At 35.6% G+C, this 27,864-nt stretch overlaps 1 protein-coding gene across 1 annotated transcript; it reads right to left on the reverse strand.

The window, feature by feature from the left end:
- Positions 1-13,478: 13,478 nt before the first annotated feature.
- LOC141517716 (methylsterol monooxygenase 1) lies at positions 13,479-27,356 on the reverse strand. The gene is made up of 6 exons (XM_074229008.1): positions 27,280-27,356; positions 21,988-22,269; positions 19,202-19,350; positions 18,048-18,174; positions 16,831-16,985; positions 13,479-15,883 (listed from the first exon to the last, which is right to left on the reverse strand). Exons 2-6 carry the CDS (start codon positions 22,240-22,242, stop codon positions 15,679-15,681), a joined length of 891 nt encoding a protein of 296 aa, XP_074085109.1. The 5' UTR covers positions 22,243-22,269; positions 27,280-27,356; the 3' UTR covers positions 13,479-15,678.
- Between the last annotated feature and the right edge of the window lie 508 nt (positions 27,357-27,864).

Genomic DNA, 27,864 nt, shown 5'->3' on the forward strand with positions numbered 1-27,864 from the left:
ACCTTTCCTGCGGAACTTCTAAGTTATCTTGGACTGAGAAAATGTATCACTCAGTCTTTCTGTGGGTTCTGTCCCTCTAAATTTTGGCTAGAGTCATCATTTGTTTGATTTTTTTGGAGTTTGGGGGGAAGAAGTTCCCAGAAAATGCTACCTTCACACTGCCATCTTGGCTCTGCCCCCCCACTGTAGATTTAATATCAAAGAATAATAATTAAAATATTAAATAATATTTAATATTAAAGAACACACCATAAAAATCTATTAAAATAAGAGAAAGAAATCATATACCTTTCACAGTTATGGATAAGAGATGTATTCTTAACTAAAAAGGAATGGAGAAAATTACGAAAGACAAAATAGATAGCTATTATTACAAGAAACAAAAGTTTTTACACAAACCATACTGATACCTCTGGGATAAGAAGAGAAGTGGTTGAATTTGTAAAAAAAAAATCTCTGTATTATGTTTCTCTATTAAGGGGTTAGTATTGACCAAAAGCCAATGTCCAACAGATAAGTGTTCAAATGTTGTGATCACTTCTTAAGAGAGGAATTGTCAGGTATTCCCACTCCTATGAAAGACTGCTCCAAATCACTTATAAAAGAAATCAAAATCAAATGAAACCCTGAGGCTTCACCTCATATCCTGTAAATTGGCAAAAGATGACAAAATTAAGGAAGAGTCAATGTTGTAGAGGTTGTAAGAAGATACACTGGGGCACTCTTGGTAGAGCTATGAACTGGTACGATCACTTTGGAAAGCAATTTGGAATTATGCGAAAAAAGAAAAAAGTTTACATACTCTTTGACCCAGAGATTCCTTTACACTTGGTTTATACCCTAATGAAACTAGTGACAATTAGAAAATACTTAAAGTAACAAAATATTTCTGGTAGCACTTTCTGTGCTAGCAAAGAATTAGAATAGCTGGTCCATTAATATAATGAAATACTACTTTCAATAAAAAATAATAAACATGATGAATACTCAAAAACATGAAAAGATCTACTTGAAATGATACAGCTAACCAAAGCCAATAAAACAACACACACAATGACCAGAAGTAATTTAAATGGAAAAAAAAAAACTGCACACATTTGCAAAATCATAAACAATAAACATAACACTCAAAATAATAGATAAGAAAGGATACACTTCCAAGCTACTCTTTTGTGGATGGATGTGGGATGTCCATGGTTATTTTGGCATTTTTCTAATATATCAGTAATGTTACACTGATACTTTTTTCTTCTTTTTTGTCTTTAAAATAATTACTCCTAGGGGCAGCTAGGTGGCGTAGTGGATAGAGCACCGGCCCTGGAGTCAGGAGCACCTGAGCTCAAATCTGGTCTCAGACACTTAATAATTTCCTAGCTGTGTGGCCCTGGGCAAGCCAATTAACCCCCATTGCCTTGCAAAAAGTTAAAAAAATTACTCTTTCTTATACAGAATGGTTTTTCTGGGAGCAGACTAGGCAGGGATATAGGGGGAAATGATAATGTAAAAAAGACAAAAGGCATCAGTAAAAACGTATTTTAGAAGAAACACAAGATTCTCTAGGGCAGAGATGAAAAATGAATGCCTTCCAGGCATGGGAGTTAATGTGTGCAAACATATGAAGACAGATAATGAGATTGTGTTCATGGGAAGTATCAAGCAAGGCAGTTTTGCTAGAACGTAGAGTTTACAAAGGAGCATATTATATAATAAGACAAGAATAGTAGATTGGAACCCTACTATTAAGGACTTTTAAAGCCAAACAGAAGAGTTTTAATTTTATACTAAGGGCAACACAGAATCACTAGAATTTTTTGAACATAGAAAGGATATGGCCAAACTTATGCTTCAGGAATATCAGTTGGCCAACTATGTAAAGTGAAGATTAGAAAAGAAAAAAACTGAGGCAGGAGAACCAGAAAAGAAAGTAGTAGTTAAGGAGAGAAAACTTATTCTCAGAGTGTCAATTATGTGAGCAGAAGGGAAAGCAATGAGAACAATTTACAATGATAGTAGTAATAATAATAATAACGGTATTTTTATAGTCCTATAGGGCTTTTCTAAGCATTTTACAAATATTATCTCATTACCAACAATGGTGAAAGACAGAAGTATGAACGACATATCTAACAATGCAATGACCAAATATGATTGTAGAAGACTAATGATGAATTACCTCCTAACAAAGGTGATAAACTCAAGATGTAAGAATTCTCTCTCTCTCTCTCTCACACACACACACACACACACACACACATATATACACCCCCCTCATATAACACACATGGAGTTATCCCTTCTGTTTTGCAGGGGTTAGGGATATAATACCCCCATGATCTGATAAATCCACATGAATTTTTTTGACTCTTTTCATACCAGAGAAGCTCAAATTTTTGTCTTTTTCTTTCATTGGTACTTATAGTACCTTGTAAAATTTGGTTGAGTATTGGGACCTAGACTCTGTGTCATCTACTGGCCTTCATGTGTCATTTGTGGCTTCTGCAAAGTTCCCAAAGAAAGTCCCATTTATTTTCTTATTTTATCCTGCAATTTATCTAAATTTGAAAGTGGAAGAGATATAACTATGTCTGTGTGTGTGTGCATATACATTTCTGCATTTTGAGCGTTGTCTTATATATAATATATACATGCATACATATATTTGTGCATGTGTGTTTGAATAAATTTGAGCATGAATATTTGTTATAAGGAATTTTTTGTCTCGAGTTAGTTACATTAAATTTAACTAAATTTCTTTAACAAAAAAACTCCTATGTGATACATTATGGAAGTAAAACTGATAGGATTTGGTAATAGATTAGTGTTGAGAAAAAGGTATATTAAAGGACTAGGTTCCACTGTTGATATTGTAGTGACTAGAAAAATGGTGGCTACCTCAAAAGAAATAGGGATATTAGGAAGAAGAAAAAGTTGGGCAAGCTAGGTAATAAGTTCTATTTTTGGACAGGTAGAGCTTGAGTACACTTCCAGTTGAAGATATTTAAAAACCTGGACATATAAACCCTTAAGTCAACACATGCTCTAAAACCTTATAGCTCCATCACAAACTATTCCTTTTTCATAGGCTTCTAGGATGTTAGTTAAAAAGGAACCTGGCAATCATCTTACATAACCTGCACATTTCAAAAGAGAAAAATGAGGCCCAAAAGGGTTGTGACTGATCCAAGGTTACATGTTTGTTACATCTAAAGAGAAATTCTATTTCCTGGAAAAGTATTATATAGATGCAAATAATGATACATATCATAAATACTAGTTGTAATAAAAAAGCAAACATAATTAACCCTTCAGGTTTTTTTATTTTATCAAATGGTAATTACATAATACCTTATATATTTATGCCATATAATTAACACATATTAATTGTATTGCATGATATACCCATGTGGGAGGCTGGAAATAGATTTAAATGGATTTCAAATGGGTTCATACCTAATTAAGGGAGGAAAAAATCCAATTCAATTGTTATTTTTTCCTATCAGTAGGCCAAAATGGACTTTTCTTAAATCAAAAAATAAAATGAAGGAACATACTATCCAATACACATTTACCAAAGTACATTCCATTGCATTCTTCACAGGAATCCACACCAGTGGAATCGACGCCAAACCTTAAATTGCCAGAGGAATTCATTCTATGCCAGATATTAGGTTATAAAGCCATCACATTCATAGTTTAGGACCCAATTTTGGCAAAGTCTCATAAATCCCAACTGAATATGACTTACCTATTCATGTTAGACCTAGGATGATTTAATTGAAAAGTCTAATATTCAGAAGTTACCAAAGAAAGAATTTCTGTTTATGACAGTGTTGTGAAAGGTCACTGGAAAGTATAGATCTCTCATGTATTTTTCAACAAAGATCTAAGACACAATAATTCAAATAAAGAACAAAATGGATTATGAGAAAAGAAAATCCTATCCAGCCCAAGACATTACAAAAAAAAAAAAAACATTCAGGAGCCTATGGCATTATAAATGGGGTCCTCACATAGAAAAGTCAGTGGGAGCATAGGGAATCTGACATTTCTGTAACCAACAGATCTAAGAGGGAAATGGAAACAAAGAGTACTATGACCAAGACACTGGAGAGTGGCTAGAAACCCTTCACACTCTGGCTGGGTCTAAGATTGAAATGAAAATATTCTAGGAGGAGCTGAAGGCTGTTAAGGTTCTAAGCATTGACAAGTCAGGGGAGATGAAAGCTATCAGCAGAAGTCCTGGAAATGGGGAAGAGGACCAAATAGGATCTGACCTCTTCCATCCGAGAGTACAAAGGAGGACCCTGTTTCTGGAAAAAAACTCCAAAACCAGTAAGAGGCTGGAGACATAAACAAGTAAGAAAACTCTGGTCATAAGGAAGAAGATCAATAATAATAGCTAGCATTCACGAAGTATGTACTTTAAGCACCTGGTAATCTCATTTTTAAGCTCACAATAACCCTAGTTTATAGCTGAGGAAACTGAGGCAATGAGGTGGCACAATTTGCCAAAGGTCAGAGACAGTGTCTCAGGCGGGACTGAACTCGGGTCATCCTGTTTCTAGGCCATGTTTTATCAACTATAAGAGACACCCAAAAATATACCTAGGAAAAACCACCCAAAGTGCTAAAAAATTGGGCATTTTCCATATTCTTTGACTCTGCAGTACCACTACTAGGTCTATATGCCAAAGAAATCAAAGAAAAGGGAAAAGGATCTATCGGTAGGAAAATATTTATAGCAACTCTTTTTGAAGTGGCAAAGAACTGAAAATTGAGGGTATGCCCATCACAGAGAAACGGCTTAATAAGTCATGGTATATGATTGTGAATGAAATACTATTGTGCATAAAAAATAACATATAGGATGGTGTCAAAATAAGTTAACATATAAAATGATGCAGAGTGAATTGAGCAAAATCAGAACATTGTTCACAGCAAAAGCAATATTATAAGGATGACCAATTATGATAAAAGAAAATGATACAAGACAATTCCAAAGGACCCATAATGAAAAATGCTATCCACCTCTCCAGAGAGAGAACTGGTGGACTTTTAATTCAGATTAAAGCATACTTTTTTTACTTTCTTATTTTTCTTGAATTTTTTGCATTTTTCTACCATATAGCTAACATTGAAATATGTTTTGCATGACTTCACATGTATAATTGATATATTTGTCTTCTCAAGGAGCAGAAGGAAGAGAATTTGGAACACAATTTAAAAATTTTTTTACAACTGGAAAATAACAATAAAAAGATTAAAAAGGGAAAAAACTCAGGGCAGCTAGGTGGCGCAGTAGATAGAGCACTGCCTCTGGAGTTAGGAGTACCTGAGTTCAAATCCAGCCTCAGACACTTAATAATTACCTAGCTGTGTAGCCTTGGGCAAGCCACTTAACCCCATTGCCTTGCAAAAATGGAAAAGGAAAAAAAAAGGAAAAATTCATCTTCTAAGGTCACAGGGGGTTAGAAGTGATTTTATTCTGTTTAATAGTTTAAGAGAGACAAGAAAGGGATGGAAAATGGAATAATAAAGCATTTTCTCAAAATTGGGATACTTAAGAATATATAAACCTGGACTAAGGGAACATGATTTATATGGCACCTACTCAAACCTCACTCATATCTTACCTGGACAAAGGAGAGCTGAATACACTCAGACACACAGACACAGACAGACAGACAGACAGACACACACACACACACACACACACACACACACACAGATACAGATCTAGATTTAGATATCCATCCATCTATCTATCTATCTATCTATCTATATCCATGGGCCAAGGGGTGGTATAGCACTATATTAAACAGCAATAAATAGGCAAGAAAAGGGAAAGGTGAGGAGGAGTTTTAAGAAGTAGGATAGAATTAGATAGAGATACAAGAAAAATAAACTTCAACATCAGATAATAAATCTTGAGGAAGGAAAAGAGAAAGAAACATTTATTAACCACTTACTATTTTCTAGACACTGTGATAAGCACTTTACAAATAGTATCTCATTTGATCCTCACAACAACCCTGTGAGGTAGGTGCAATTATTGACTCCCATTTTACAGATAAGGAAACTGAGGCAGGCAGAGGTTATGAGACTTGCCCAGGTTCACACAGCTAGGAAGTCTGAGGCTTGTTCTGAACTCGGGTCCTCCTGATTCCAGGCCCTGCACCCTATCCTCTGCGCCGACCAGAGATTGGAACCTGGGTTTGGCGAAAAGAGGAGGGGCAGAAGAGTAGGAATAGACCACTCCAATTATAAATTACTGGTAGCGATCACATTCCTTCTCTTTCACCACCTTCTTCTTTGTAAAGAGGGCGACAGGTAGCAAAGGGAAGCAAATCAGAAAAGGATATGAAGAAAAATACAGTTAATAACCAGAACAATGAATGTAAAATGGATGAATTTATCCATAACAGGAAATGAGTTGGAAAATAGTTAGAAACCAAAATCCAACAATACATGTTTATAACATACATTGATTCACAAAAGGCGAACAGAATTTAATGTTTCAGGAGTGCTCAAAAACACAAGGTGATCTCAGACAAGACAACTATGACCTCAGACAAGACAATAATAAAAGCAGAAACAATTAAAAGAATAATCACAGAAACTATTATGCTTAAAGATCTCATAGATGACAAAATAGCAACAATATAGCATATATGCACCAAATGGCTTATCATTTAAGTATTTTAAAAGGAAAGCTAATCAAATTACAGAGAGAAATAGAAAATAAAACTACAATCCATAGGAACCTCAATGTGCACTTTACATAACTAGATAAATATAATAAAGATAAGGAAATTTCTTGAATCTAATTTTACATAAGGTAGACATAGTATTTCTCTGGCAATTACTGAATGAGAATAGAAAAAAGTACATATTTCTCTAACACACATTGCCCATTTACAAAAAGCAATCATATAAAATGGGACATAAAAATCTCACAAACAAAATGCAGAGCCATCAGAAAAATAAATTATATCTTTACATTCACATTCAAGAAGAATGCATAATCTATATCAAATTGTTTCTTAGGGAAGGTGGAGAAGGAAAAAAGGGAGAAAAATTTGGAAGTCAAAATCTTAAAAAAAATGAAACAGGTAAAAACATCAACTAAATACTAAAATAGAAACTGATAACCAAAAAGTTACTAAAATTGAAAGAAAAAATTTACCATTGTCATGATAAATAAAACTAGAAGCTAGTTTCTTTTGGGGGGTTAATCTCATAAAACTTAAAGAGAAACCAAAGTACTAATGTTAAAAATAAAAAAGAATTCACAACAAAAAATAAATTAGGAACTGTTTTGCTGACTTGCATGCTATTAAAATTAATAATTTAAATGAAATGGATGAATGTTTATAAAACTGAAATATTCAATTCACAGGATCAAGAAAATAATAACCCTTTCTCAGAAAAAGAAACTGAACATCCCATAAATGAACTCCAAAAGGGAATTTTTTAAAGTCAGATGGATTTGCAAGTAAACCGAGTTAAAAATTCAAAGAGTAATTGTTTCTAACATTATATAAATTGCTAAAAAAAAAAAGCAGAAAAAAGTACCAAGCTTCTTTTATGAAAAAAATATGGCCTTGGTACTTAAACCAGGAAAAAACAGACAATTCTAGATTAACATTCTAATAAATATTGACATCATCATTTATAATGTTCTACAAAGCGTTTTACAAATATTGCTTAACATTGTCCTCATGTCCTCAAGAATACTGAATAAATATGAGCAAAGAAGCTATAGCAATATATTAAGAAGATTTAACACTACCATCAAGTTCAATTTGTACAAGGGATTCAGGTTTGGTTCAATATTAGAAAAATTAAAAACATAAGCTATAAATATAACATATTAAGAACAATAAAATCACCAACAACTATATCAATAGATATGAAACATTCAATAATATTGATGATGCTGATGGTGATGATGCTTGTACTTCATTCTCAAAGGAGACCATGACATCAGGGAGGTGATGCCATGACATGCACATGAACTGAATTTGAGTGAGGGGGTGCTGGGCTAAGTCACCAGCCTCACTTTCTCCTCCAGAATCATCTGGGTCCAGTGGCTAGATATGAATCAGGACAATTGGAGATGGCCTTGGATGAGAGGCAATCAGGTTTAAGTGACTTGCCCAAGGTCATATAGCTTGTAATGTCAAATGTCTGAGGCCGGATTCAAACTCTCATCAGCGGTTGCCTTTCTCATTAATATTTTTAATAATATCATTAATATTAAAAACATTATAAAACAATATATGATCTTTCCTTGCCATGGTAATTAATATCTATATAAAATCATGAGCTATTGTTGAGAATTAGAGACCTTTCAAATGATAATAAAGCAAAGAAATCCATCATCACTATTACTTGACATAATTCTAGTAATGCTAATTATGATAAGAATTAAAAATTAATAGAACAAAGACAGGCAAAAAAGGTACATATCACTCTTTTAACAAATGACTAAAGAACCCTAGAGATTCAACTAAAAATTAACTGAATCAATAACTCTGGGAAATTATCAAGATGAAAATAGACCCCACAAATTATTAACCTTTCTGAATATCACCAACAAAACCTGCAAGGAAAGATAGAAAAAAGAAATTACATTAGAAAAAAATCTAAAAATGTATAAAATATTTATACATGGGAGTCCAGCTCCAAAGACATCCACAAGAGGTATATGAGTACAAATACAAGGTAGTGATTATTAAAACTTTCAAGAAATAGAAAGTGGCTAATGGAATAGAGCAAGATATACAATTTGCAGCAGCAAATAAACATAATAAGGGCAAAGACTTAAAATTTTGGGATAAGAATTTATTATTTGGCTTAAAAATTGTTGGGAAAACCTTGTGGCTGAAACTGGACACAGACCATCAACATGATGGATAAATGACCTAGATGAAAAGAAAAATTTAATACTTATCAGACTTATGGATAAGCAATTTAGGAGTAAACAAGAGATAAAGAACAAAATTAGATGTTAAAATAAATCATTTTGACCTCATTAGTTTAAAAAAGGTTTTGTACATAGAAAACATAGCCAAAATCATTAGGAAAGCAAAAACTTGGAAGAAAAAAATGCCTAGTTTATGAGACAAATGTCTCATTAAAAATATATATACTCTATAAGAATATGAGTCATTACCCAATTGATAAGTGATCAAAGGACATAGACAAGCAGTCCATTTTGAAGAAAACAAAATTTTTAGATAAATGGAAAATTATTATTGATTAGAGAAATTCTCTAAATTATTATTGATTAGAGAAATGCAAATTAGAACAACCTTTCATTTTACACCTATCAGATTAACTAAAATTAAAAAAGGGGAAAATGACAAATGCTGGAGAAAATGTGGAAAAATTGGGACATTAATTCATTACTGCTGGAACTGTGAAGTAATCCAATCATTTTGAAGAGCAATCTATAATTACGTTCAAAGAGATTAAATCCTTTGACCCAGCAATTCCACCACTTGAGTCTATTTTTGAGGATAATTATGGAGAAAGGAAAAGAACAACTATTTTCTAAAATGTTTATAGCAGCTCTCTTTGTGGTGGCAAAGAATTGGAAATTGCAGGGAAGCCCATCAACTGGGAAATGACTGGACAAGTTGAAGCATATGATTGTGATAAAATATTATGTGCTATAAGAAATAATGAGCTCAATAATTTTTTAAAAACAAAACATGTTAAGACTTGCACAAAATAATGAAGAATTAAATGTGCAGTACTAAGAGAACCTTGTATACAGAAACAATAATACTGTTTTGAGAATGACAGTGAAAAAAAAAGAATGACGCTGAGAGAATAGATTATTTTCATTATTATAAATACCAAATTAATTATAAAGGACCTAAGAAGAAAGATACTACCTGCATCTTAAAAAAAAAGAACTAATAAATAGAAGATAGATGTTAGTCCAAACTTGGTTTTGCAATATATATATATATATATATTATATATATATAATATGGTTGATAGAAAAATCAGAGGAACAGTGGAAAAAATGCCTTTCACAACTTATGAATATGAGAAGAGTTCTTGACAGATGATATAATAGATAAAATGAGCATTCTGAATATATTAAATTAGAAAGTTTCTACATCAGAAAAATTAATGCAGTTAAAAATAGAACAGTTGACTGAGAAATACGAATTTTGCAGGAAGTTTCTGATGAAGATCTGCTATTACAAATATAAGGAATAAATTCAAATATAAGAACAAGAGACATCAAGTAGATTAACAAAGAATATTAATAGGAAATTCAAAACAATTATGTAAGCAATAAAGAGAAAAAATGTTCCATATCACCAATAACAAGAGAGATGCAAATTAAAACAACTGAAGTTAAAAAAAAATCCAACTGAAGTTAAAACAATCAATGCTGCATAGATGACCAAAAATGACAACTGTTGGAGGGGATAAAATAAGAAAAGAAGGTGGAGTTGTGAATTAATCCAATTATTCCAGAAAATGTAGCCTGTTACTAAATTGATCTTACAATACTATTACTAACCATCCCTATGGAGCTAAAGATGGAGAGGGTGTGAAAATATTTATAGTGGCATTTTTATTTTAGCATGGGGAATTCAATTGGGAAATTCACTAATATAAGATTTCTCAATGTAGTTTAGTTATTTTCTCTAAAAATTACAGTTCTAGAGAGTTGTTTAGATCCCTAATACATTAAGTGACTTTCCCAAGATCACATAATAATAAAGGTCAGAGACAGGACTTAGCACCCAGGTATTAAGTCCTCTTGGCTTCTAAGACAGCTTTCTATTCACTACTCAAAGAAGTGCATTAATATAATGGAATAATTATTACACTGCAAGAAATGTTAAAGGAAAAGGTTCAGTGATAGCTAAGATTTGCATTAATTGATGTAAATGAAGTGAGAGAACCAAGAGAATACACACTATGACCACAATAATGAATGTAAAAGAAAACCCTGAATGACTAAAGAGGTCTCATTAATGCAATCATCAACCATAACAGTAGAAGAATGATAAATTATGCTTCCCATTTCTTGACAGAGAGGATAGACCAGAACTGCAGATTAACACATTAAAATATTTTAAGATCATTTTTTAAAAATTTTGATTAATAATCAAAAAGAAAGAAGGGGAGAAAAATTTATGGGAAGTAAAGGAAGGGTAGTAATAGTGACATGGGGGGGGCAGAGACAGAAGTATACTCTCTAAGTAATTATCTCTGGTAACTTGCCTCTAGACAAAAACAGAAAACCTTAGACTGACACTCAAAGGTCCTTCAAAATCTAATGCCCACTTTCATTTCCAATTTAACTGTACTCCCATTTATTCAATTCCAGTTGGTCTGTTCCCCAACCTGATCCAAACATTTTCCCAGACTATCTTCCTACAATTTGTTCTCTCTTCAACTTTCTTATAGAACACCTGCAAGGCCTTTCCCGATCTCCTCAGTTAGTACTCACTCTAGAACTTAAATGTATTAGAATATATTTGGTACTTAACTCTTTGTATGCTGTATCCCTCCCTAGCAGTAATGAAAACTTCTTGAGGAAAGGAACTGGATTTTAAATTCTTTTATTGTTTAATACGGTGCCTTCTAGAGAGTAGGCACTTTACACTGGTTCAATTTCACTGAAGATAACCACTAAGTTCATTCTACTTGTGATGTTAGTCCCTGGTCGTCATCACCTGCCAAACCTTCCAATACTATTCTTGCAAATCAACACACCCAAGTGTGAAGCTTGTAACTGCCTGGATATCAATAAGTCATATTGCTCTTTGACTTCTCACACCTAAACTATGTTTTCTAACAGTTTTCACTACCCATCCCTGCACCTACTTTAACATTCAAATCCCCAAGAATGACAAAGGACATGTTTAGTAATCAAGCTCACCCTCTGTAAGAGATACCAGTCCCTTATCTGTAATTATCCTCACAAAAGTCTGTACATTGTAAAAGATGCAAAGTTGAAAGGATGACCAAGGCAAAAGGAAGCTATAAACAATAAATATAATAAAAAGAGAAACACATCTTTAAGGTACTACTGGGGATCAAAGGATATAGACAGGAAAAAAGGAAAGTTCTTCATCATGGTGGGGGAAAAGAGGTAAAATGTGCCCTGAAAAAAAAAAGTTAAGACTTAGATAGGGGGGAGAAGGGGGACAATTTACAGGAGTGGGGAAAAAGTGAACAAAAATGGGAGTGGATTTAGGAAAATCGGGAACATCTTCCACTACAGATAGCCCAAGGTATGCTTAGCATTCACACCCTGACGTCTTCAGGACAAGGAACAATTCATAAAGCATTATTACTCTATCTTCAAGATAAACCATCATACAGTAAAACATAGACTGCCACAATTTCCACGAGGGGCTGACACTGAAACGTGCAGCTCTGTAGCTTCCCAGGAACCTCCACAGTACTTGGGAAGTTCCGTTAGTTATTTATACAGATGGTCTATGAGCTTACATTTCTATTTCCCAATACTGATCTTCTTTCCTGTGTTATCCACTCAAGAGCTAACCCCAACCCATGCTGAAAATACAATCAGGGCCATTACTGAACTGCTGCCCATGCCGATCATTTGTGCTCCTCAATATTCTGATTTATCTTATTTGTCTGCTATCATCCCATAGCATCATTGACCTTAGGATTCAGGCTTGGCTAGGGATCAAGATCTTCATTTTGGCTTGAGCAGACTAGAGCAGAACTGTGGGAACAGTCCTTGGGGCCCTGGGTTAAAATACCAATCCATGGCAGCCCCCTGCTGGGTAGTGTAGTCAGTACACACTTAGAGAAAGTTGTTTTTCTGAATGAAGATTGTAGTTTCTGGTCTCCTTTTGGAGTATGTGGAAGGAACAGAAGTCAACTACATCCAGATTTGACTCAGAATATCCAATCTCTGACTTTCACTCACCCAGGATGCATTATCTGCTTCCAGGTCATGCTTCAGGAATGGGAGTAGCTATGTGATTAGCCAGCCTTAATGTTTTGACTCAAAAAAAAAATCAGAATTAGGGAAAGACAATGGAAGAATCATATTAAGATCTAAGATTCAGAATATGCTCTTTTTGCAACTACTGCTAACTAGGCAAATATGCCCTTAAATTATTGGATAAATACATCTTTGGAAATAGTAACTTTTTTTTGCATTTTTATCACCTAGTGCTGAAAGTATTATAATTCACAATGTTCTTAAAATTAAGCATTTCAAAAACAAAAAACATTCAAAATCTATTGACTAAAAACAGTGCTATAGTGGATAATTCAAGAATTTTGAAAAAAATATCTACTATACAAATATCTACTATACAAAAAGTGAAATTAAGATAGCAATATCATAATTCTCATAGGTTAAAACAATTCTGTACCATCAATCACAAAAATAATTTTATTAATATATTTTTTAACATATGATTTCAAATAATTAAATTATAAGTATGAAAAGACAGTAGAAAAATGCATGGTAGGTCTTAGTATGCCCAAGTTTGCATTCTGACACCAACGATGATCTGTACTGCAACCCACCTAGCATAAAAGCTAGAATTCATAAACATTTAAGTACCATTTTGTCTGCCTCTCACAAGGTAGGAAGGCACAACTCTACATTTTATAGAAAATTCAGAGAAGGTGAGTCACTTGTTTCAAGATACAACTAGTAAATGGGTTTGTTTCACTGAAAACAAGGAGGGCTATGCAATCAAATAGTGAAAACTAAAACTCAAAAGATAACTCAGGTGGCCCATTAATAGCTTTATGATACTAAAAGGATTACATGAAGGCTTCATTGTGTAAGTCATCTATGAAGAAACTATAGGAAAATGTGGGATCACACAGAAAGCAGTTAGAGGGGTTTTGATCTGCATCTTACTGTCAGAGGGAGTAGCCACATTGATAAACTCAAAGTACCAAAATTAAATATTATCACTTAATTTGATTATTTCCTCTACTTTGGGACTTTCTTTTTCCCTTTTCTAATGTATCCCTTTGAAAAAAAATGATCCAGAATATAACTGAAAAATGTAACAATGGTGGAGCTTTGTTATCTAAAGGATGTTAAAATCATCAAAAGTGGTGCTAAAAGTTCAGCAGTAATAACTTTCTAAGTGTTAAAAAAGGTCACAAATATATACATAAATAATATGTTCATTAAGCAAGGAATCTTTTGGATAATCATATCTTTTTTTTAATACAGGCCATGACCTAAAATTAGTACAAAAAGAAAAAAAACCACTATGCCCAAGACAAAAGAGATAGAAGAAAAATGGCATAATAAACAACCTCTGATTCTAGAATCCAAGTCACCAACCCTATCAAGAAAATCTAAAAAAATCCAACATTTAAATATTAGCATTCTCCCTGACTCTTCATCTACATTTCCAAAATGCAAAGTAAAAAGTTATTCTATCTCCTCCCACTTTTTTCCACAGGTCAAGACAAGAGCATCTCAAACATCCTGTCTTTAACATTTCTTCCTGTATTTGGTAAAATAAACATCGCTACTCTATGGTAGGCTAGTATTATCTCCATTTTTCAGATGAGGAAGCTGAGGTTCAAAGCAATTGAGTGACAGAACTGGAAGCTAGTTTCTCAGACTTCATTTGCAGTGTTTTCTCCATAGCTGCACACTACCCACCCTCCCTACCTAGATAATACACTGGTGACATACTATGAACAAAGACAAAAACACCACACTCCTATACTTTCTTAGTTGGAATGGCTCCCACATTCCTCCTAGAAATAATTAAGTACCCTAATTAGCTACTTTAAAAAAAATGATTAAAACTACAGATCATCACAGATCAAAAACATCTTTATTCCAATAGCCACAAATGCAAACAGCAGCAAGTCAGTTCACTGTTACAACACATAGATCAAAATCATGTAAATGCAAGAGACATAAGGAAAAAAAACAACCATTGGAGTAGCAAGAAAGGCTCAATTTAACAAAAAAAAATCAAGTATATTGCAAAAACCTCTAGCCTAAAATCCCCTACTTAGGTCAATCCAGGACTGCAGCACATTGCAACTAAACAGGAATCCTTTGAAAAGAGAAGTTTTCTGAATGACAACCAAAGTTCAGCCCTTCCCATAAATCCTGTGCTTTATGGCAATGCAAGGCTACTGCACATGCAACCAAGACTTCCTTGAATTGAAGCTTGATTTATTCAGTGTAAAACCTAATCTTGCACAAACTCTTCATATTTTGATCTTTAGGTAGACTAAAAAAATATGCTCAAGTTTCAAAAGGAGGTCATGACCACAAACTTGTGTTTCCCACAAAGGGCATTCTATTTTTAAAAGGCTAATGTTCATCAACTTCATCTTCCTTCAGAATCTATGGATTACTAATCTCAAAAAGATGTTTGAAAAATTTATATAATACTTTTAAGGCTTTTTTGCTTTTTTATAAGATGGCCTTTTAAATTTCCTCATTAAATCTATAATTATTAAATATATATTATGTATATACATATTTCTATATACAGAGGTTGTATGTAAAGTAGAAAAAAGTTCTCACTAGAGCGATAACAGCAGGGTGTTAATGTTCTTATCATTTAGCAGCCAGGATATGTGCTTGTTTTGGCCCCCTTGAAGCAATTTTAGCTACCATTCTCTTAGGTGTTTATCTTCCAGAAAGTTTACAGATGTTTATTTGGTCTTTTTATCCAGCTGTTTCAATTTCTTCATCTTTTCTGAGTAGGCAATATATTGAGAATCTGTGCCAAAGAGTCTATCCCACCATGTAAATGTTGAAGCATAGTTTCCCACGAAGTTCATGTGGTGGAAATCATGATGCCGTGCACCAGTATAAAATGGTATGAATTTCAAAGGGTTGAGAGGAACATCATAACCACTGAAAGGGAAATTTTAAGAAATCAATATGGATATGAATTCAAGCTTATTTCATTAAATTAAAATCAGAGCATGTTCTTTAACTAAAGAAATGTAGTATATTCATGGAAGACAAGAAAGAATCAAAGGAAGCATTCAGAAGGCAATCTCAGAGGAAAACAAATCAATGGAGGAGTGTTTTTTAAAAAGTTGTTTTGGTTTTTGATAACTGTTAATGACCAATCAAATATGTAGGGAGGAAATCTACAAAGGGGAGTTTTGTTCTTAGAATCTAGAAGTAGTTACTTCAAGTCTCTGTGTAGAGATATGCAATGAAATATATGCTCATTCTTTAAGGATGAAAAATTCCTGTTTTGGCTTTAAAAGATTTTAGAGGGGGCAGCTAGGTGGCGCAGTGGACCAGTCCTGGAGTCAGGATGACCTGAGTTCAAATCCAGCTTCAGATGCTTAATAATTACCTAGCTGTGTGACCTTGGGCAAGTCACTTAAACCTCATTACCTTGCAAAAAACAAAAACAACAACAAAAAAAAAGACTTTAGAACTCTCATCAATGCAATGATAAGAGGACCAAAAATGGAACAGATACCCACCCTCCTGCTGGAGAAGTGAAGGACTTGAAAATGCAGAATGAGACATATATTTCTGAACAAAATCAATGAATGAATTTGTTTTGCTCAACTAGGAATATTTGTTGTGAGGATTTTTTTTTGTTTGTTTGTTTATAACTAGAGAGAAAGAGGAGTTGAAGAAAATGGCTGCTTGTTTAAAAAAAATTGTGGATTTGAGACCAAAACAGAATGAAATTACTGTGAAAACTTTAAAAGAGAGAAGAAAACTTACTGTTCTAAAACTAGAGTATCTAAACATATCTTCAAGTAAACAGCACATTCTAATCATTAGGATATATATAATACAGTTTTATTACCTAAAAAGGATTCACAACTTACCTATGTACATCAATAGTTTCTATCAAGCGAATTGTGACCCATGCCCAAAGGAGAATTACATGGTCACAGAAGAGTAAAATTCCAATAAAAAACCCTGTTCCAAGAATGAGAGTTTCCAGAGGATGTGCATATTCAGCTTCTATTCCAAATGGGGCCTACAAAAGGCAGATAAGATTATTTTAAAAAAATATATATTAACCAAAGAATTTTTAAAAAACCCCAAATGATATAAATATCAACAGTTCTAAGAAAACCACCCTGGATGAAAACTACTGCAAATAGACCTTATTGGGATTCTCAAAACTGATCTCAAATGACTGACAGTCAGCATCCTGGTATAACAGGCACAACAGAAGCTAATTGCTTTGAAAGGGATTTAATATCGTTGCTAATACTTTACAAATATTTAATGAACAATTCTTTCTTGACTGACTTTCATCACTAGGAATGCATAATTTTATGTTGGTGACACCATGGATGGCATATAATGTCCCAGCTGTGAAATTGGATTCTCAGTGAAAAAAATGACTTTTGGAGGGGTGATGTAGAAATTAAAGATAAAAATATTAAATATAATATTATATATAAATTGTATACTGTATATTTTATGTATATAAATAGCACATCAAAATATATTTGCATAGATAAAGGAAATTAGGATATGAATGATATAGTCCTTTCTGACTTTTCACAGTCAAGAGAGCAACACACAATTCTTCAGTTAGGCAGCAGGATAAGACTGGGATGCCAAGGTAACAGGACTGTGTTTAATGAAGAGATGAAATAAATATATAATTTTGTTCAATACTTAATTTACCATGAAGACAAGACATATGCAGGTAAGGATTTGGACAACCGCCTCTTTAAAAACAACAAGAATTCTTTAAAAAAAATTTTTTTAAATTTTATTTAAGGCAATGGGGTTAAGTGACTTGCCCAAGGTCACATACATTTAAGTGTCTGAAGCCACATTTGACCTCAGGTCCTCCTGACTTCAGGGCCAGTGCTCTATTTACTGTGCTATCTAGTTGTCCCAACAAGTGTTCTTTAACTAGCACCAAAGAAGGGTGGTGGGGCAGGAGGAACAAAGAAACCTAAAACCCCCTCTAAATCATCCAAAACTTTAAGGTTCTTAGCAATTTTGCTATTTTATGTTAAATCTAACAAAATTTTAATTCATTCTTTCATGAAATCATATTTTCCAATATGAAACATACCTGAAACTCATGATGAACTTTATGGATGTATTTATATATTTTTTTATGATGTAAAAGTCTATGAAGAAAATAGTGCCAGGTATCTTCAATCACTGCACAGCCAAAACATCTGGCCAACAGCATGTGCCTGTACAGATAAAAATGAAATTAGGAATCATAAAATATTTCCATTTTTACCACTCTCTCTCTGTTTTTCTTTTTAACTTAAGCTATGTTATACTCTCACCCACAGATATAGACTCCAATGTTGAATCATATCTGTAATCAGAGATATGCAGGTGGGATGTCACATTAAAGATTACAAAATGCTTTACATGCATTATATTTAAGTCTTGTAACAATCTTTTCAAGTGAGCACCATAGTTATTATTATCTTCATGTTATAGGAAGGAAAGCTCAATGATCTGTCGGTGATAAAACTGCTAATAAATTTTGGAATCAGGATTCAAACTGAGTCTCCCTGACTCAAATTCCAAGCATTCTTTTTATTGTAACAGTCTGCTTCTCTTAGAATGAGCATTAAAAAAAGTTATGCACAGGCAATGAAACATGCAAAATGGCATTTTGTATAGAATTTCCTGTGAAAATTCTACAAATGATTAAGAGTGGTTTGTAAGCATTTGGAAAAGTGATGATCAATACAAACCAGCACTGGTATACAAATCAGAAGAGGAAAAGGAAACATTAAAAGAGCAGAAGATTAAATAAACTTTTGTTTGCTTATCACAAAAAAGGGCAGAATTAAAACCAATGGACAAAAATTGCAAATATCTAGTTGATAAAAGGGGGTTAAAAAAGAACCTCACAATTAAAGCGTTGAGATACTTCTAACCACTAGAGACATTCAAAATGAGACTGATCATTTGTAGGAAGGCTGAAGAGATCCCCACTCAAGTATGTTCTACATCAATTCAACATTTCCAAATAACTCTAGGGTTCTATGGCACCATGCAAACTTCTATCTCTAGAAATGATTTCCCAAGCAAATTTTCCCTCTTCAGCAATGAAATGCATACAAAAATAAAACAACTGAGATTACATTTAATATGCTTCATTTATTTTCAAATGCATCTAGAAATATACTTAAATTCTAGTCATTATAAATTATAATATAACAGTAGTTTATTGTAAAAATCAAAGGCTCATCTACATACCATCTTGGCATACTGTCCCAATCATAGGGAATATCAAAATACTCCGTAAAGTACCAGGTGCCACAAATCAAAGGTAGCTGAATACAAAAGTGATTGAAGAGAATTACTTTGAGACACTTCCACTGGCCTTCCCAAGTTTCTGGTTTTTCCTATTGGAGAAAAAAAAGTCATATATTCAGTATTAACCAGTACTGAGGACTTGAATACTTTTGTTAAATCTTTTGGGTTTTGATTCCCAAAACCCTTAGAGCATTTGAAGTTAATCTAGTGCTCCTTAATTCCAAAACTTTCATCAGTTTCATAGCAAATACAATTATATCGATTTTATAAATGAAGAAACTGCAAAAAGGCTAAATAAGATTCAGTCATTTTTCAAACTTAACAACTAAAACCAAATTAATATTCTGCTGCTCATAACTTCTCCTACTGGACATAAGGTAGAAGACACCCAATAAAGTAGTAAGTATTGCCAGAATTTTCCTATTGTTATGGAAGCTGTATAGGCTCCCTAAGGAAACCAAGTAGAGAAGGAAAACAAACAACTCCAGCTTCTCAATGGCACTCATCTCAGGAAAACTTATCATTTAGGAAGTCAGAGATTATGCTAAAATTAAGAAATATATTTCTAAACAAGGAACTGATTCCAAGTTTTCGAGAATGAGAGGAAAAAGTATTTAATTCATTATAAATCAGAATATACCATAAAGCCTTCTATATCATATATATGTGTGTGTGTGTGTGTGTGTGTGTGTGTGTGTGTGTGTGTGTGTGTGTGTACTCCTCAATTCCTAACTTTTTCCTTCAAAAAGTAGGAAGATCACCTTTTTTGAACTCAAAATATTCAGAAGGATTTCTAGGAATCAATTATGATAGACATCTTTGAAAGGTTTTCTGAAGATATTTAAAACCATTTAGTGACTTTCAAAAAATAAGTCCAGGAAGATTTGTTGCATTTTTTAACCCTGTCCCTAAAACACAATTGAAGGCTTTTCATTTTGAGTCATGAACTATGAGTGATCCCCATGTTGCAATCTGAAACTGTGTAATTATTCAGCATGGACATCCAAGCATTTTTAATATGCCATGTCGAGCTTTCAAATGCATAGACCAAAACCTGCCTGTAAAGAATTTTCCATCTTTTGATCCTCAGTACTTGCTATTTAGCAACAAAAGGCCTGAAAGATTTACTTAGTAATGTGGCCAGCAAAGGCTAACTTTAATTCACAAAATCAAGTATCTATTTCAGTCACCAATCTGTATATTGACTTTGGATAGTGAATTGTGATTATGACATTACCTTACATTTGAACACTTCGTAAGAACTGTTTGAGGGAAAACCACAAAGTATTAAGACTGAGTATTTTGGGATTGTCTACTTTTCTTGTGAAAATATATACTGGGACTTACTCATCCAAATAATCTTATTCTCCTTTATAACAACTACTATGCTCAAACACTTTTAAAATGATTTGAGGGTCAGGTTTACCAATCAAGAAAAATTAGTTTCATTTATTTTATAGTCATAAGGCATGAGTCCTTTTTCCATTTTTCTTTCTTCCATGAGAAATTATTTCTCTCATATTTAATAAGTCATTATTTAATCAGGTTTACCTGGAAAACCAAGGTTTGCCCTTTTTTCTACTTCCTCATTCAGAAAATAATAAGAGATTTAACCAGGCTAAGCTCTAATAATCATACAGTAAAAGGAATTCTAAGTTTGAGCTAATAAGTATATTCCTGCTTATAGTGCTTGCTCAGAAAAATCTGGAAAAATGTCTATTCTTGCTATTATTAACACAGGTGATATGGAAATTGATGTCTCTTTGACCAAGATTTGAATGGTCTAAGGCATGTGTTCTACTTCCCATTGTGTTAACCAATCAAAACTGATTAGGTATCCCTTAAGAAATCCTACTCTTCAAAGGGCATCTAAACTGTGGGCCTACCTCAAGGACTGATCTTTGGTACAAGAGAGCGATGGCCAAATGACCATCCTTTTATTAGTAACATGCTGGCAATAATTAATAAAATGATTAGATTACCTAGAAATTTCCTCTCAAACCTTTTTACCCATTACACTTCTATTTTGTGTTTTTGTTCCTTAATCTTCTTTACACCGTAGGTCCTCAAGAGAATGACCATGCTGGTAAAAGTACATGACAAATATAGCAAACATCCAAATATACCATGGATAGACAGGAAACTAGTCTAACTCAACGGAAAACACTTATTCACTTCCTTCAATAGGAGGTAGACTTATCTACTTGTTACAACAATTTGCATATACAATGCAATTTCCCCCAAAACAATCCTGAGAACAAGTAATATTATTTCCATTTTACAGATAAGAAACCTGAAGTTCAGAGAAATTAAGTAAATTGTCACTTAAATAATTTATAAATGACAGATGTTAAGATGTAATCAGTGTTACTGGTATAGTGAAAAACTGTCAATCTAGGAATCACCTCCACTTCATATATAGAATTTGAATTCTACCTCCAAATCATATTTCATCTACTCAATTATTAATTCAACTGTGGGAAGCAAAAATAACAAGGGAAAGAGAAGGTACAGTCAAAGCCATTTTGAAGTCATAATCTAGAAACCTGAGTTTTCAAAAGTGAAATACAACTAAAACTGAAGAAAGATGTCAATGATGTAGTCTCCCTAGTGCTATGAGAGAAGTAAACTCATTCAAGGGCAAAGATTTCTAAAGAGATTTTTAAAAATAAAATTTGAACATTTATAAATAATAAATTATGCAATCTCACATATATTTTACTCACCTTTTGAATTTTATATTTTTGCATATAAGGTATAAACTGAAACAAAAATGCTGGTAAACAAAACAAGAAATAGAGTGCTTCATGAACTATGAGTGATCCCCACGTTGCAATCTGAAACTTTGTGTAATTATTCAGCATGGATATCCAAGCATTTTTAAACGGTGCTTGAAGAGGATTGTCAGGTAATAAGGAATCTAAATATTCCACTGCCAAGGATACTGAACCAAAGATGTTGGCACTTTCATTTGCAGCCATTATTCAAATTTCTCCAGCTTTATTATTCTGAAAAAGAAAATAAAACAAACTGATAGTAAGACCCTCTACTAAATTTTAACTTTTTTTTTTTTAAAGATTACTAAAAGTCCCTAAAGCTGTGAAAAAAGCATACATTCTTCCCTTTCTAACTTCCTTATTGCTACTAATCTCTCTGTCACTCGGGGTTGCAATCCTAGATGCCAACTCTCGCCGCCACATCCAATCAATTGTCAAATCTTGTCTTTCCTACTTTATAACATGTCATTTCTTCTATTTTTCTCCTCTATCACTGCCACTACTCTGATTCACACCACTCAACACTTAACTGAACTACTATCCCTCTCTCTTAACTCATCAACTCCAGTTCATTTGCTGCTTAAGTGTAAAAATGATCTTCCTAAAAGCATATCTGACCATGTCACTCATCTCCCCCAAAATCAATCAGCTCCAATGGCTAGCTATTGCCACCAAGATCAAATATAAAATCCTTTGTTTGCTTAGAAAATGCTTCATAAGCTGTACCCTCTACCTTTCTAGTCTGCTTATAACTTTCCTCACATAATCTCAGATCCTGAAACACAGGTCTAGATGCTATTGTTCCTCCCATACATTATCTCTTAACCTGAACATTTTCCATGCCTGGAATTCTCTTCCTCCCATAAAGTCTATGATTTCTCTCTGTTGATTACTTCTAATCTACTCTGTCAGAACATTGTGGTATGTGTTGGCTACCCAATCAGACTGTTCAATTTTTGCAAACAAGTTTTTTGGGGGGTATTTTTCTTCTGTTTCAATTCAAATAGAAATAATAATCTGTTTAGGGAATTATATTTGAAAGCAATATGCTACTAAGATCTGTCCCTTTTCTGGATGGTACCTGAAATTATACTGACCAAGGATTGTCTTTGAAGTAATTTTGAGTACTTCCTTAGTAGAGAAATAAATACTTACAATTGTCTGTCTCCAGCAGAATTAACCCATTCAAAAAGTGTGCCTCTTGACACAAATTAGTTATGACTATAAGCACGTAACATAATGCTAAAATAATTTATTCAGGCTAATGCGGCTCATTATTAGGACTCAGTTAAAAAACCACGTCCTATTATATAAACTAATAGTAGTAATTTTCTTTAACATTATAAAAAAATAGAACTTTCAAAAATTTAAGGTACTTTGGAATTAAATGCAGATTATCTCATCCACTAGACTTTTTTTTAGTGATTAAGTTTATTAATAAAATTACCTTATAAACACTCTCAGTCAAAGGTAGGGTTGACTAAGAAAGTGGAATGTGCTGTATGTACACTGTTAGTCATAATGACTATGTTGGCTTTTCTTTAAAAAGAGGACTGAATGCAGATTAGAAATCAAAGGGAAATAACTATGGTGTAAAAACAATAAATCTTTAGAAGATGTTATTGCAGGGAAGAGAGGGAAAACTCAAGTTTATAAGGTAAGATACTCAAATTTATTTAAAGTTTGAGTTAGAGAAAAACTCTAAAAACCATTTACTCCAAAACTTTTATTCTACAGATGAGAAACTGGAGTTCAGGTATTTAAAAAAAAAAAAAAGATGACCCAAGTCAGGAAGTTTCCAAGTCTAAGTCTAAAACACGATACCTGATTTTCTGAACTCATTATTGGTTCTTTACCGTGTACAAATTTAATGAGAAAGTCAGCACATATTGAATCAATGTTTGCCTTTACTGCCTTTATTTTAAGAAAAGTAGTCTCTAGAAGGCTCCAATGGTTATCTGACAAAGGAATAGTTTCAATTAACTCATTTTTCACTAACTACATTTTTTTAAAAAACAGGATTACAGAAAAATCCCAGAGACACATTTTTTTGGACATGGTCAAAGCTGGAATTTGTTTACGGATAAATGAGGTAGACTGTGTTAGCTGAAATAAAAAATTTAATTAAAAAAAAAGTCAGGTAATATAGTAGAAAAAAATACTAAAAACATGTTTGTGTGAGGTTTTTTTTGGATTTTTGCAAGATAATGGGATTAAGTGACTTGCCCAAGGTCACACAGTTGGATAATTATTAAGTCCTTCTGGCTCCAGGGCTGGTACTCTATTCACTTCACCACCTAGTGTTTTCGAAGTACATTACTAACTTAGCAATTTAATATGATAAATTTTAGTCTTAATAAAAGCAAATACTCTTGACATTTGCCATTATTAAAAATTTTAGAAAATCTTCTCCTGGTAGATTTGGCTACCAGGGGAGGCAATGCAACAACCATGTTTTTGCCTTTGTTGGCATCCCCAGTATTTAGCAGATAATTGCCTGATGACAGACAGGGAGAGGCCAAAGGCACAGTCTGTGTAGTCAAGGAAATATGCCTTAAAAATCAGTTGTTTAAAATATTTCAAAGCAAGAAACCATTAGGCAAGCTGAAGCTTTTGTGGGTGGGGAGATAGTAGGAATAATAATAATATGAAGAGGCAAAAGATGTCCAAAGAAGTTGCAAGGCATCTTCTTAAGATGTCTTGTGAAGTGTTGATGCAAGGCCCAATTTGAGACTGTTTCATCTGGAAATTATCAATTAAGTATTTATTAAGGGCCTACAATGTGCCAGGCCACTGGGAATCCAAAGACAATCTCTGACCTCAAGGAGCTTACAGCATGTAAACAACCACAAACTATAAAGAAGATAAATAACAATCAACAGAGGGAAGGTCCTAGAATGAAGAAGGATTGGCTCTCTGAAGAACATGGGATTTTAGCTGGGACATGAAGGAACTTGGAACTCAGGAGGTAGAGATAAGAGAAAGCATTCCAAGAACAGGGACAGACAGTGAAAATGCCTAGAACTGAGACAGAATGTCTTTGTAGGCCAGGGTCACCAGACTGAAGAATAGAATGTGTAGGGGGAGGGGAACGTAAGCTTTAGAATGGCTGGAAAGGTAAGGTATGAAGAGCTTTAGACATCAAAAAGAATATTTTCTATTTGATCCTAGAGCAAATGGAGTTTTTAATGGGAAGGAAAGTATCATGGTTAGAGCTGTGCTTTTGGAAAATCACTTGCAGCTAAATGGAGGCCAGACTGATTTGAGGAAGACAGACCAACTAGCAGTACTGCAGTGCTCTAGGAATGAAGAAAGGAGGGCAATTCCAGGGAGAGGCAGTATCAGAAGAGAGATACTGCAAAGGTGAAATCACAAGCCTTGGCAACAGATTGGATAAGGAAGGAAAAGACAGTGAGGATTTAAGGACAATTTCTAGTAGGATCTTTCAGAGGATGGTGGGTGAAGATAATGACTTGTTTCATGTGGAGTTTAAGATGGCTATAGATAACCAGTTGGAAATGGGATGATGGAGGGCAACATCACTAAATCTTTTAAAGTTCAAAGTACAAATGCCTAAGCATCTGAAGACTACCTGTAAAACAGAATGTCATTTCATATCAATCAAAATGGTAGATTTTATATGTAGCTGATTTCAGTTTCAGACCATCCACTTTATAGAAAATAATTCATACTCTCTGAAGAAAAAGTATAAGTGCTTTTCTGCCACCTTTCCCTAGAGTTTAATTGGATAAGATATAAAGGGTTCAAATCTGTCATTTAAACCCCTTCATAATCTGAATGCCAATCTGGCCCCCAGTCCTGCTTCTCTCTCTCTGGCCTTACTTGCCTGTCAGTACAAGATGCGCAGCCTCTGCGTCTGTGGGCCAGACTGCTGCCCACGCCCTACTCCAATGTTCTGAGAATCCTTAGCTCACTCATCCCAATGCTCTAGAATCCTTAGCTCACTCACAGACTTAATACAGGGGAGCCAATTTCCTAAACCAGGGTTTCCATGAACTTGCTTATATAATGGGTTTCCTTTATAATCTAATGCATTTAAAATATTAATCAGAGAAGGGATCCAATCAGAGACCTCAAGAGACTGCTAAAGGGGGCCCACGACGCAAAAAAAATTCATCAGCTTCTGTTCTAAATAGACTTTTCTGACAATTATGAGACCAGACAAGTGAATTAAACTGGTTCCGGTCACAGAGATACAGAGTAGCAGAATCGGGGATGTCCCTTTAGTTTCATTGAAGGGGAGGAGAAAGGGGTCCTGGGGATATGATCTCAATGGTGTGAGGATATACCCAACACACTTCAGACTTTCCTCCAGGTCCCCCCTGGAAAGGTACAGGCTAGGAGCTGGAAAAAGAAAACAGAGTTTTACACACACACACACACACACACACACACACAAACAATACACAGGTAATATCTCATATTCATATATAAGTGATTATATGGATGCAAATATCTGTTTACATCTACACTAGCAGCTACTGCAGTGGCCCAGGAAGGCAGAGACGAGGCCCGCCTCCTCCTGGGGGGTCAGGAGCAGAGGAGATGGTGCAAAGCAAAATCAACAAGGGGATACTGGGGTGGGGGGAGGGAGTCTATGCACGTCGATCCCTTCTGTACCCCCGAAGGAGGCCTGAGCCCTCCTCCCGCTGCGGGCCGGCGGCTGGCGCGACCCCCGGGCTCCTCTGATGTAACCGTGACCGTGGAGGCTCCGCCAAGGCCGCCGGCGATGGGAACTTGCACCACGCGCGTGCAGGCGCAAGTGGCCTGTCTTTTGGGGCAGAAGCCTCGTGTGCCCCAAGGGGTGAGGGCGTCGGCGCGGGCAGCCGCAGCCCCTCCGGGCCCCGGGCCGGGCCGGGATGCTCCTGAGTCACATCGCGTCTCGTCCTTGCCCTTGCCCTTGGCTGGCGCCGCGGGGGGCCGAGGAGAAGGCGGCCCGGGCCGCGGGAGTCTGCGCCCTGCCTGCTGCGCTGCCGAGGGGCGTCCCGGGGCATCTCCCCCCTCTCTCCCTCCCCGCCTGTGCCCGGGCGCCCCCGCTGCGAGGCCGGCCTCCGGTCTCCATCCTCGGCCCGGGCCCGGCTCCCCCGGAGCGCAGGCGCAGACGGGCCCGGACCCCCTCCCGCAGCCCGGGGTGCGGCAAGGCCGCGCGGCTGCATGGCCCCGCGTCCCGGTCCCCAGCTCCCCATGGCGCCCCCAGCCCCGGAGGCGCTTCCCACTCACCAGAAGCGCGCGCGCCAAGGAGAGGCCGCAGCAGCGAACCCGGGGAGCCTGCGTCGGACCCGCGCCTCCGGACAGACACCCCGCACCAAACTGTGGACACCGCTACCGGCTCCCGCCGCTCGCTATTGGCCGGAGCGCCGGTCTGGGGCGGAGGACAGGACCGGCCTCTGATCGCCGATTGGTCCGATCCCGGGGGTTGACGTTATATTTCGTAAACGGGGCTAGGGCTCGGCTGCCGCTCTCATTGGTCGAGCCGATGGAGTGAGGATAGTGAGACCTCGGCTCCTAACCAATCAGCCGCCTTAGAGCGAGCCCCGCTCCAAGAAGCCCGGAGCTGGTGACGGCGTGAGAGGGCGGGCTTAAGCCGTTGCCCGGGCAACCGGGCTGAGCTTGTCTGCGAACCTTTTCCCTGGGTCCGCGGGGGAGGGCTGCGGGGTGGGGGGGGATCTGGAACACCAGCCCTTCCCCCCGCCTGCCCGACTGGGTTCACGAGGATCCAGGTCCGGAATCCAGAACCTCACGTGGCCGCACCAGATTGCAAAAGGGTAAACTGAGGCCCGGAAAGAGCACAATGACTCGCCCAGC

Source organism: Macrotis lagotis, chromosome 3 (genome assembly GCF_037893015.1).
Source record: "Macrotis lagotis isolate mMagLag1 chromosome 3, bilby.v1.9.chrom.fasta, whole genome shotgun sequence".
NCBI classification, from domain to species: Eukaryota; Metazoa; Chordata; class Mammalia; order Peramelemorphia; family Peramelidae; genus Macrotis; species Macrotis lagotis.